The sequence below is a fragment of the Phaseolus vulgaris genome, chromosome 4 (assembly GCF_051622355.1).
Source record: "Phaseolus vulgaris cultivar YP4 chromosome 4, ASM5162235v1, whole genome shotgun sequence".
In the NCBI taxonomy this organism is placed as follows: Eukaryota; Viridiplantae; Streptophyta; class Magnoliopsida; order Fabales; family Fabaceae; genus Phaseolus; species Phaseolus vulgaris.
In genome coordinates, this window is record NC_143501.1 from 33,446,652 (window position 1) to 33,460,282 (window position 13,631).

General features: G+C 35.0%; 1 protein-coding gene across 1 annotated transcript; it reads left to right on the plus strand.

Moving 5' to 3' along the window:
- The first annotated feature begins 871 nt into the window (after window positions 1-871).
- Window positions 872-1,459, plus strand: LOC137838710 (uncharacterized). Its single transcript, XM_068647940.2, has one exon. The coding sequence runs from the start codon at window positions 872-874 to the stop codon at window positions 1,457-1,459; it is 588 nt and encodes a 195-aa protein (XP_068504041.2).
- The last annotated feature ends 12,172 nt before the right edge of the window (window positions 1,460-13,631 follow it).

Sequence of the window (13,631 nt, forward strand, 5' to 3'; positions counted from 1 at the left end):
TATTAAGAATGAAAAGAATCTTGATAGAGTGGTGAGGGTGCACACTCATGACTAGATCAAGATTATTTTCAATCTTAATTCTAAGTAGCTAGAGTACATTTTAGAGATAAGTCTTGATTGGTTTTGTATCTATTTTGTGTGATGATTTCTTTTAAGTTAATTTATCTTAAAGATGTAGTTGGAAATTTTTAGTAATTTCTAATCCAATTCTTTATGTGCTTAGAAGATGGCACGTAGACCACCTACTCCTCCTCCACCAGTAGATATGCCCAACTTAGCTCGGACAATAGAGATGATGGCAATAGCCTTGCAACAACAAAGTGTTACTATGGCACAACAACATCAGGTCGTCCTTCATCAATTAAAAACAACTAGATTAGCAACTGAAGCATCTCAACTTCATCAACAAACCCATACCTTTAGTCTGGAGGATTTTCTGAGACACAATCCACCCAAATTTAATGGCAAGGTAAATCCAGATGGAGCAGACCAGTGGGTGAGAGACATATAAAGAATCTTTGAAGCTACTCAATGCCCTGAAGAGAGAAAGTTATCTTATGTCATCTATATGCTTATTGAAGAAGCTGAGTTTTGGTGGATAGGAATGAAGCAAATGATGGAAGACAAAGGAGAAGATGCCACTTGGAAGAACTTCAAAGTAAGATTCCTGGAGGAGTATTTTCCTGATAGTGTCAGGTATGCAAAAGAAATTGAATTCATGCAGCTGGAACAAGGAAATCTTTCAGTCACTGAATATGCTACTAGGTTCAAACACCTAGCTAGATTCTACACCCAGACCATGACTGAGGCTTGGAGATGTAGAAAATTTGAGTTTGGGTTAAAGCACGAACTTAAAGAAGTGGTGATTCCTATGTCCATTAGAGATTTCCCTGCTCTAGTGGAGAAAGCAAAAGTAGTGGAGAGATTCAAAAATAGTAGCAGACTTGCTAAGCCTCAAGTGGGAGGACCTTCTAAAAGCATGCCTAAATATGAAGATAAAACGAAACCTTATTTCAGACCTCAATCTTATAGTAGCGGAAGACCCAGTTCTCAATCACCACCTAGTTTCAAATGTTTTAGATGCGGTGGGCCACATGTTGTTAGATTTTTCCCTCATTCAGTGTCAAATGTGACATGTGATAGATGTCACAAGTATGGTCATGCAACAAAAGACTATCATGTCCAATTAGGAGCTCTAAATTCTGGCGAAATGCAACAAGTACAACAAAATAGTAATAAAAAACCCAAAACTGCTGGCAGAGTTTTTGCTATTAGTGGAGCTGAAGCTTCACAGTCTGATAGCCTTGTTAGAGGTATTTGTTCTATCCTTGGAACACAGTTATCTGTATTGTTTGATTCAGGGGCAACCCATTCTTTTATATCTTTTGAGTGTGCTAAGAAACTTAAGTTGCCAGTCCGAGAATTAGAATTTGAGTTGGTGGTATCTGCACCAACATAAGGTATTATAGTAACTTCTTCCATGTGTGCTGAGTGTCCAGTAATTATAGATGGGCAGAGATATAAGATCAACATGATTTGTATACCTCTAAAAGATTTGGAGGTTATATTGGGAATGGACTGGTTTGTTAGAAAAGATGGCTTTAAACTAGAGGGGGTGAATTGTTTAAAGAGGGTTTTCGCAAACTTTTCAAAACTAGAACGAATTTATCTCAGGAACCAATTGATTTAGTAATTCAGTTAGCCAAAACAGCAAGCAAAAGCTATAGTACCAGAAAAACAATCGGTTGTTTCGTAGAAACAATCGGTTGTTTATGTTAGGTCTATTAGTATCTAAGTTCAAGAGGGGAGGGGTGAATTGAACATATAAAATTTTCGCAAACGTAAACAGCTTTTAGTATATCAGAAGAAAAAAAACAGATTTTTTTTAAAAACAGATTGTTTTTAAAAACAGATTGTTTTTAAAAGGAACAGATTGATTCTTCAAAACAGTCTAACACAATTTGAACTTGTTCAGATTAAAATTGCAATCAAACAGAGAGATGTAACAGAATCAGATTGGTTATCTTTTATCAACTTGAGGAATACAGATTATGCCAAGAAATCAACCAAGTTTATTCAGCACAAGGTTTTAAAGAGAAAGAAATCTTTGTCAGGTTTTAATGAATAAGACTATTTGTTCATAAACCAATTAAAACCTCATATACAAATACCTTGTTAGTGTTTAGAGAACTTTAACAGATCAGGAAGAACAGTTTTTATTAAACCCAGAATTAACAGATTTGATTTCAAAAGAACAGATTTAGTTCTTGACAGAATTAAGCAAAAACCTGAAACGAGTGCAGGGATGAAAGGGAAAGACAAGCAAGTTTTTATACTGGTTCACTCATATAGAGCTACATCCAGTTTCACCTTACTCCAAGGTGGAATCCACTAAAAACAGTATCAATCACTTACAAACACAACAGTTCTTGAACACTACAAGAACAATACAACCAATGCTGAAAAAACCCTATTTCAGCACACCTTGCACTCCAAGAAACCCTATCAAGGAGTGACTAACACTTACACCTTTACAAACCAGAATAAAGGAAAGATAACACCTGAAAAGAAGATGCAAGAACTCAAAACCAGTAGTTCAATTTGCTACAGAACTGCACCAGCACCTTCACCAAGATCAAAGTTTTCCTAGAACAAGCTCACTTGAAAATCCCTTTGGAAAACCTTTCAAAAACTCTTTTCAATCCTTCTTCTCACATAGAAAGTGTTTAATCTCTGTCAAAAACGTAATTGCTCAGCATCCTTTCATGTGAGAGAGCCTTTTCCTTATATAGAAAACAGTTTCTAACTTCTTTTCAAAAAATAGTTGAAAAGCTGTTATGAAAACAACAGATTCAGTTTTAAACTGAACAGATTTATTTTATGAAAACTGCCAACTCAGCTAACTGAAATAACTATCTGAGTTGTACCTTTGGTGCCCTAACTAACTTTCGAAAATCCTTTCAGCAAACCAAAGAATAAACCTATTCTTTTACAGAGAAACAAATTTATTTTTGTGCGGAGTCCTGATTTTTGAAGAAACCTCTAGAAAGCTTTTGGAAAAACTTTTAACCACTTCATGTGCTTATTCTAGGCTTGGTTAGGCATCTAGGATAGGTCATGTAGCAAAAGGCAACCTTACACATACACAAGCCTAAATACAAGATCATCTAAACCTATTACAAACTTCAAAGCAAACTAGTTATTTTCTACATCAAACACACACTAAAACTAGGTAGAGAAGAAGCTTCATCCATCTTCAACAGTTTATACCAGCAAACAACAAATAAACTGAATTTAAAGAGTTAGAGATAGAGAGATTGTACACAGTTGTTTATACTGGTTCACTCCAAACCAGAGCTACATCCAGTCTTCTCAGAAACCCTGAGGATATCCACTAAGCAATCACCACTTGATCACTTACACCACAACCAAGAGAATGACCTTGAACACCTCAAGAAACACACTCTCCTTGGCCAACACTAAGATTGCTGATCTTGAACACCTCAAGAACACACAACCAATCTCAGTAAACACAGAAACGAAATTGTTCAACAGAGTACAAGGATTACACTTGTTACAGAAGATAATCTGAAATCAATACAAGCAGAATCCTATTCCAGCACTTTGATCAATCACAAACACTTAGCAATCTCAGCACTTTGAAAAACTCTCTTAGAAAAACTTTGTCAAAGATTCTTAATTCTTAAATCTGTTTTTCTGAATATATTCAAAGATGTAGTTTGTTATCAAATCTTAACAAACTCTTAAATTGCATTAAAAGATTGGTCAAAGCATTTAATGACTAGAGCGTAAGTAGTTAAATCATTTAAAGCTCAGTCAAAGAAAACAGTTTTTCTGTTATGGTCCCAAAACAAACAATCGGTTGTTTCCTCGAATCAATCAGTTGTTTTGGTACTTAACAGTTCAACCATTCAAAACAATTTTCAATCTTTTTCTCAAAACACCTAAGTATAAACAATCGGTTGTTTTTACTTAGTTTGAAATCATTTTGTTTTCACAAAGATTGAGAATGCTAATGCTTTAGATTTAATCACAGGGTGGATTACAACATATAAACTACCCCAGAACAAAGCTTAAACCAACACAGCAGAGGCTTCACCATCCTTCAAAGTATTTGGATTCTTCAAAGCTTGAACACCACTTGGTTCAACAATCTCCCCCTATTTGATGAAGACAAATCCCTGATGCTTGTGTTGTACTTGATTAAATATGAAGCAGTTCCTGCAATAGAACTTTGAGCAAAACATTGAACTTTTGATATTTTGTTAGGATACAGATTAACAGTTAAAGATCAAAAACACCTAATATCAGAAACATATTACATAACCCAAACTGTTTTATCAACTGAAAACAGAAACTCAAAACACAACATATATCTCCCCCTATTTGTCTTCACAAATAGACAAAGATAAAAGATAAAACGAAATATTGTTTTCATTACATCAGAATTAAAGCAGCGACAACAGAAGGAAGGAAATAAAAACCAGAAAGATTAGCCAAAAACAATCGATTGGTTATCGAAACAATCGGTTGTTTTTCCTTCATTCTTCTTCATCAGCAAACTGAAGATCAAAGATTTGATTCTGAACAGCTTCAATCTGTTCATCCAGAGTCATAAACCTTGCATTCATGTTGTCAAACCTGGTGTCAATTATTTGGAAATTACTAACACAGAGATCATGGAGGCTCCTTTGATTTTCAGCAAAGCTTTCAAGCCTATTCATCATGAGTCTTTCAAAAGACGACATGGTTTGCATCCTTTCTCCTTGATGTCCATCATCAACACTTGGTCCAGCATATTGAAAATCTTCAGGTGGATTTTCATGTTGAACATCCATATCAGCAGGTTCATCTTGTTCAAGATTTGCAGCACCACTAGATGAGGCACCATGATCACCACACTTGCTTATCCATTTTCCACCTACTTTTGTAAAACCCATCTTGCTGAGTGATCCATTGTTCAACTCTTGAGTTGACTTGACCAGCTCAGAAGTTTCATCTTCAAGATTAACTTCAAAATAGAGTAGAAATTTAGATATCAAAACAGCATATGGATAGTTATAATCACCTAACCTCATGGCTTTTTGCATGTGTTCTTTGATTATATGAATCCAATTGATCTTGATTTTCTTGGTGATGCAGAAGATATAAACCAGATCTTCTTCAGTTAGCACAAAATGATTACTCCCCCTTGGAGTTAGAATCCAAGTTATAATGAGAGCAAGCAATCTCTCATCAAGTTTCAAACCTCCAACCGAGCATGTACTAACTTGAGCATGATTATTCTTCAAGCAACTTTTGTAGAATTGGATTTTGTTAAAATCCTCCACCACACCAAGGTTTCCCTTGTTGATTCTTAGACCAGAAAACTTAAGTCCAGCAACAGCAGTCCATACTTCATGAGTTATCTCCATTTCTACACCTTTCACGTGAGAAACTAGATTGTTTCCCTCAAACTTCAAGTTTGTGTAGAACACCCTCACCAAATCTGGATAAATGTTTCCCTTCATCTCCAGAAACTTTCTGAGAGATTGATCCTTGAGCAGCTTTCTCACATTATCAAGCTTTTGACTTTTCAGCCAATCAAAACATACAACCTTGGGGTTGTTTATCTTCTTGATACTTGTTTCATACCTATACTTCTCAATGAGATCATTGTCTCCAGAAAACCAACCTTCTAGCCTTCCTCCAGACCTTACAGCCCTCGTCTTGACTCTCTTTGAGGTGGGAGGAGTTGATTCCATGACAGCAGAGATGAAAACAGAGGAGAACACTCTTCACAGATTTTTGCAAGAGATGTTGCAAGAGATATTGCAAGAGATGTTGCAATTTGTTGTTCTTGTGGAAGAATTCTACACTGGACTTTATAGCAGTAAGAGAATCAATATGAATTTAATTTCAATAAAGGGTACCTGATTTTCAGAGAGAGAGGACTTGACTCTGCTCTGCACAGAAAAAGTCAGAAAAAGATGAAAATCACATGGTCTTCACATGTGATCTTTGACTAGTCATTAAGGCTCTTGAATTTCCAAGATTTTGGAATATTCACCTTTATGACTGTTGTAACTTCTCTCTGAACGTAATCAGCTTTCAATTACAGGTTCTTTGACCAAGATTCTCCCTTTGAGTTGATCTGCAACGGACAGAAATTCAAAATAGCAATTAAAAGGATTTCTTCACAGTGCTGTCAGACCCAAAACAATAGGTTGTTTTTCTGCAGCAGTTAAAACTGTTTTTGAATTTTAACCATGAGCAGAAGGAGTTCAAAGTAGATGTTATTAATCATAACAAGATTGTTTTAACCATGAGAAAGAACTTTGAACAAGAAATTGAGAACAAATAAAGGAAAGTCTTATCCTTATGTTGATTCTTCAATGAGCCATGTGCTTTTTGATCAAGAAGCTTCTTTTCACTGTTGATGTCTTTTGCATAGTATTGATTCAGCTTCAATGACTGCCTTTTTCTTCAACAGCTTGATCAGATGACTCAGTTCTTCTTTTTCTCTTTATTTTTCCTGCATAAGCAATTTCAAGTAGCAAGATTTGGCCCCCTTACAAATTTGGGTCCATTTGACTTTTCTTTGCAGTTAGAAACATCACATCCCTTAGGAATCCATTTCATAAAACCTTTTGGAAGATAATATTTTATAATTTTACAGAACCTAACAGAGTGGCCTTTCTTCATGCAGTAAAAGCATGTAACAACCGGTTGTTTTTCTGATTTTCTTGAAAAACTTTGTGAAAACCTATCTTGCTTGTTATGTGGATTAAAGCCTAAACCAGCCTTTCCAAAAACACAGCTTTGAGATGCCAAGACATTCTCAAAGTTTGATTTTCCCTTTGAAAGCTTGTCCACAGTTTCAACAAGATAGTGAACCTTTTTCTCAAGATTTTCACAATTTGTGCAAATGAAAGTATCACACTTGCAAGAGGCATTTTTGAAATGATTTTCCAAATTTTCAAAATCACTTTTTACTTTTTTCAGATCCTCTTCAAGTGATTTAACTTTCTTTTCAAGACGATTGTTAATATCTTTCAATCGGTTGTTTGAAAGAACCAATCTATTAGCTTCATCATGTGTTTCTTGAAATGCTTCAAGCAATTCACTGTAATTTTGTTCATTTAAGGAAGCACATGAACTTACCTCACTTGAGCTGCAAGATTCATCATCATTTTCAGCTACCAAACATATGTTTGCTTTTTCATCTTCACTTGATGAAGAACTTGATGATGATACCTCATTTTCATCCCAAGCTGTGTAGGCTCTTTTTGTCTTGCCTTTCTTCTCCTTGTAACTAGTCTTCTTCTCTTTGCTTTTGTTGGGACAATCTGCCTTTATATGACCTTGCTCACCACAACCAAAACAAGTGTAGTTATTTGAATTGAATTCATTGGGTTTCTTGTTTCCATACCTATCCTTGTTGTTGTCTTTGTTGCGGTTTCTCTTTAGGAATTTGCTGAATTTTCTTGGCAGCAAGCTAAGGTTTTCCTCATCACTATCATCACTTGAATCTTGCTTTCCCTTGTGTTTGGATGCTTTCAAGGCTATGCTCCTTGTGTCCTTATCTTCACTCTCTTGAACATTGAGTCTATTCATCTCTAGCTCATGTTCCCTAAGCTTTCCACACAAAGAAGCAACACTTAATGATGTTAGATCTTTAGATTCGAAAATAGCAATTACCTTTGGTTGCCATGCTCTATCAAGACATTTCAAGATCTTGATGTTCAGCTCTTCTTTATCAAAGGTCTTGTCTAGGCTCATAAGGTGATTGATGATGTGCATAAACCTTTTCTGCACCTCAGCAATTGTTTCTCCTTTAAGCATTCTAAACATCTCATACTCTTGGATGAGACCATGCTTTCTAGCTCTTTTCACCTCATTTGTTCCTTCATGAGTGACTTCCAAAGTGTCCCACATTTCTTTTGATGATTTGCATTGTGAGACCCTGAAAAACTCATCAGAATTTAAAGCAGAGGTTATAATATTTTTGGCAATGCAATCGAATTTGGCCTTTTTGCTTTCTGCATCAGTCCATTGAGACCATGGCTTCTCAATGACAGATCCATCCTTTTCAAACTTTGGGATAAAAGGACCATTTTGAATTGCATCCCAAATTTCTTTGTCAAGAGATTCCATAAATATTTTCATTTTTCCTTTCCAAAACTGGTAGTTCAAACCATAGAACAAAGGTGGTCTGTTAATTGAAGCACCTTTCCCAAACGGTAGTCTATCAGCCATTTTAAAAAAAAATTTATGATCAACTTGAATAACTTTCAAGAACCAAGCTCTTGATGCCAATTGTTAGAAAAGATGGCTTTAAACTAGAGGGGGGGGTGAATTGTTTAAAGAGGGTTTTCGCAAACTTTTCAAAACTAGAATGAATTTATCTCAAGAACCAATTTATTCAATAATTCAGTTAGCCAAAACAGCAAGCAAAAGCTATAGTACCAGAAAAACAATCGGTTGTTTCGTAGAAACAATCAGTTGTTTATACCAGCAAACAACAAATAAACTGAATTTAAAGAGTTAGAGATAGAGAGATTGTACACAGTTGTTTATACTGGTTCACTCCAAACCAGAGCTACATCCAGTCTTCTCAGAAACCCTGAGGATATCCACTAAGCAATCACCACTTGATCACTTACACCACAACCAAGAGAATGACCTTGAACACCTCAAGAAACACACTCTCCTTGGCCAACACTAAGATTGCTGATCTTGAACACCTCAGTAAACACATAAACGAAATTGTTCAACAGAGTACAAGGATTACACTTGTTACAGAAGATAATCTGAAATCAATACAAGCAGAATCCTATTCCAGCACTTTGATCAATCACAAACACTTAGCAATCTCAACACTTTGAAAAACTCTCTTAGAAAAACTTTGTCAAAGATTCTTAATTCTTAAATCTGTTTTTCTGAATATATTCAAAGATGTAGTTTGTTATCAAATCTTAACAAACTCTTAAATTGCATTAAAAGATTGGTCAAAGCATTTAATGACTGGAGTGTAAGTAGTTAAATCATTTAAAGCTCAGTCAAAGAAAACAGTTTTTCTGTTATGGTCCCAAAACAAACAATCGGTTGTTTCCTCGAATCAATCGGTTGTTTTGGTACTTAACAGTTCAACCATTCAAAACAATTTTCAATCTTTTTCTCAAAACACCTAAGTAAAACAATCGGTTGTTTCGACAAAACAATCGGTTGTTTTTACTTAGTTTGAAATCATTTTGTTTTCACAAAGATTGAGAATGCTAATGCATTAGATTTAATCACAGGGTGGATTACAACATATAAACTACCCCAGAATAAAGCTTAAACTAGCACAGCAACATCAAGCACAACAGAGGCTTCACCGTCCTTCAAAGGATTTGGATTCTTCAAAGCTTGAACACCACTTGGTTCAACATGGTTGTCTGCTAATCATATCCTTATAGATTGTGGTCGGAAGAAGTTAATTCTCCCTAAATTAGAAAGAATGCAAGTTATCTCAACTCATCAGTTTGAGAAAGAGATACAAGAAGGTGCAAAATGTTTTATGCTCATGGCTTGTTCTATAGTTATTGATAAAGTACAAAAAGATATGTTTGTAGTTCAGGAGTTTATGGATGTATTTCCTGATGAGATTCTTGGACTTCCACCTAAAAGAGAGATAAAGTTTTCAATAGACTTGATTCCTGGAGCAAGCCATGTGTCAATTTCTCCATACCGAATGGCACCAGCAGAGTTAGCTGAATTGAAGAAACAACTAGAAGACTTATTGGAGAAGCAATTCATTCGACCTAGTGTTTCTCCATGGGGATTTCCAGTGCTATTAGTGAAGAAGAAGGAAGGTTCGTCACGTCTATGCATAAATTATAGACAATTAAACAAGTTAACAATAAAGAATAAATATCCTCTTCCTAGAATTGATGACCTGATGGATCAGTTGCATGAGGCAATTGTCTTTTCTAAGATAGATCTGCGCTCAGGTTATCACCAAATTTCAGTGAAAGTGGAAGATGTTCAGAAGACTGCTTTTAGATCAAGGTACGGTCACTATGAATTTTTGGTCATGCCATTTGGTGTGACCAATACTCCAGCTATTTTCATGGATTATATGAATCGGATATTCAAACCTTTTCTTGATAAGTTTGTGGTAGTGTTCATAGATGATATCTTAATCTATTCTCGTACAAGGGAAGAACATGCAAAACATCTTAGAACTGTCCTGAACATTTTGAGAGAAAAACAGTTATATGCTAAACTTTCAAAATGTGACTTCTGGATGTCAAAAATACAATTTTAGGACATGTGATCTCTGCACAGGGAATATCAGTAGATCCTTCTAAAGTGGAGGTTGTACTTCAGTGGGAACGTCCTAAAACAGTTACAAAAATTAGAAGCTTTGCGAGTTAGCAGGATATTACAGGAGATTTATAGAAGGCTTTTCTAAAATAGTGGCTCCTTTGACCCAATTGACTAGAAAGGATCATCCTTTTGCATGGACTGAACAATGTGAGAGAAGTTTTGAAGAGTTGAAAAGAAGGTTGATTAATGCTCCTGTATTGACAATCCCTGATACCAATCAGTCTTTTGAAGTTTTCTGTGATGCTTCCTATCAGGGATTGGGTTGTGTTTTGATGCAGAATAAGAAAGTTGTTGCCTATGCTTCTTTTCAGTTAAAGGTGCATGAAAGAAATTATCCAACTCATGATCTAGAGTTGGCAGTAGTTGTCTTTGCTTTAAAAATATGGAGACATCTTCTTTATGGAGTTAGTTTTGATGTGTTTAGTGATCATAAAAGCTTGAGGTATTTGTTTGATCAGAAGGAGTTTAATATGAGGCAGAGGAGGTGGATTGAATTTTTAAAGGACTATGATTTCCAGCTAATATAACATCCTGGGAAGGCAAATGTTGTTGCAGATGCGTTGAGTCGTAAAAAGATACAAATGTCGTCGCTTATAATTAGAGAGCTAGCAATGATTGAAGATTTCAGGAGTATGAATTTGGAGGTTTCCATGTCTTCAAATTGCATTAGTTGTAATACACTTGTTATAACTAATGAATTTCTGGAGAAGGTGAAGGAGAAGTAGTTAGAAGATTCAAAATTGAAGAACTTCATGGGCTTATTAAATACTGACAATGCTAAAAACTTCTCTTTAGGAGTGGATGGTATTTTGAGATTTAAAAATAGAATATGCATACCAGAGGATAATGAACTAAAGCAAACAGTGTTATCTGAAAGTCATAAAAGCAAACTCAGTTTACATCCAGGAATGACCAAGATGTATCAAGATCTCAAGAAGTCTTATTGGTGGCATGGCATGAAGAATGATGTAGCTAAGTTTGTAGTTGCTTGCTTGACCTGTCAGAAATCAAAGATTGAACATCAACGACCTGGAGGCATGTTAACTCAGTTAGACATTCCAATGTGGAAGTGGGACAGTATCTCAATGGATCTTGTTACCTACTTACCACGTACTTTGAGGAAGCATGACTCTGTTTGGGTTCATAAAGGTGTTCTACCCGATCATATTTTCAAACAGAGTAAGTTCATTTTTTCTTTAACTATCCTTTGTTCTCTGTTTTTCCTTAGGATTTAGTCATCAATCTTGGTGGGGTCAGTTGAGAAGTTTAATCCTCTCAACTTATTCTACTATATACTGAATTTTTGTTCTGTTTGGATAACTTGCATTAGGCTCGTAAATCTTGAAGCTTATCCAAACGGTGGGAATAAAATTCTAAAAGTTGCTTGGAAAGCAAGCAATTGAGGTAAGGGAAGTTAAATTTAATTTTTAATAGAACCCTAGGCTAGAAGATCTGAATGTGGAAGGGACGTGGTCCCAATATTCAATTTCTCTTGCAGGGATGTTGTGTGTTTATATATATTGGGTTGTTTGTTTATATATTATTTAAATTTGTGGAAATATTAGGTTTTGATGATTTAGTATTAAAGTGTTATTTTTTTTATGTCAAATAGACTTTTGAATATTGTGGATCACTTTTTGAATGATATTGTATGACGGAATGGTATGTAATTGAATTCATACATTTGGGATAATGTATGGACTGATGTTTGTTGTGTATTAAGTATTGATGCCTATATGGTAAGAGAGATCTCTGAGCTTCACTGATGATCTAAGTCACATAGACTAAGATATCAGGTGGTGAGAAGCTGATGGGGGAGTTCATGCACACCGTGACATATGAGATGCACGGCTTGGGTTGTATTGAACTTACCCTGATCCTTTTTGTTGGATTCGCTGGTAATCTTTGGATTAGGTGTTAGTCTCTGGTAGGACTTACTTAATACAGGTCTTCCGGAAGATGTTGTTTGTTGAATATTCTGGATGTGTAGATCCATGTGATATGTGACTGTGTTATTGTTGAGATTTGAAGAAAATTGAATAATTTGATAAATTGATCATGTAATTTGGTTTTCTCTTTGGATTTAAGTGTGTATATTATAAAATTCTATTTTCACTAGCTTACCTTTGCTTTTCGTATTGTGTTTGAACTACGATGACTGTACTATGTACACAAGTAGATGACCATACAGGTGCAGGAGAGCCTTAGAGCTTTCAGAGTTTTATTTTGAGCTATGGATTTATAAATATTTGTATTTCTATAAATCCTAATCATGTATTAGGAATGTTTTGAAAAACTCCAAGTTTTTATATAAGAGTTTGAACAAATTACTTAGTCATTCCTCATATTGGCCATTACAAGCAAGAAAATAAGAAAAGAAGATCCAGGATGTTTCTCCTTGACGGTTGCCTCCTATAGGGTTTTCTATCTTTCATTATCCTTCCAATGATGTCTAGGATTTTGCCCCATGCCTTCTATTTAACATAATTGAGCTTGGGTTAAGTGACATCTCGCTTAATCAAAAGATTGCTTGCTTAAACGAGTTTCACGATAAAAGTCCAACTTTGTCTTCATCTTAGATTATTCGTTCTCCTTTAGCCCTTTTATCTCCATCTTCCCCTAAATTCTTGAAATTAACATAAATTAGGGAATAAATTGTTTTTATTCATCTCATAATCCAAAAATATTTAAAAAGGTTCAAATTCCTAAATTAGAGGTTAAATTATAACTCTATTATCAATTAAAGTCCATAAGTGTCTATCTTTTTTCATGAAATATTACTGAATTATGAAACTTGTCATTAATCATCTTTTAATTGTAATAGATGGGATTTTCAAAACCAATGTAAGTGGTGGGTGTAAGAGTTCCTTTACTACACCCATTTGCCATTGTTGAGATTTTGCTATATTGACAATAACAACAATTGTTAAGAATTATGGGAAAAAATGTGGGGTTGTCCAGAGTACAAGGTTAGAGTTATGAAACTTTGCTTTGTTAAACCTACACATCTTCTTTCTAATTTCTTGATTTGTTTGGTTTTATGGTTTTCTTGAAAAATAGAGTAGTGGTGACATAAGGCTAGGTTTCAATTTCTTCAAATAGTACATTCAAAAAGTTAGCGATGAAAGAGATTCAATTATTATGAGATAAGACAATAAGATAGATAATGTAGAGAAATTTGTCAAGGGATCCAAAAAATGGATTTAGTTATTGTTAGTGGTGGTGTGTTTACCTGTTGTAATTAACATTATTATGTT

Coding starts and splice junctions, on each gene's coding strand:
- LOC137838710 (XM_068647940.2), top strand. CDS start 872: ATGTCCATTAGAGATTTCCCTGCTCTAGTGGAGAAAGCAAAAGTAGTG.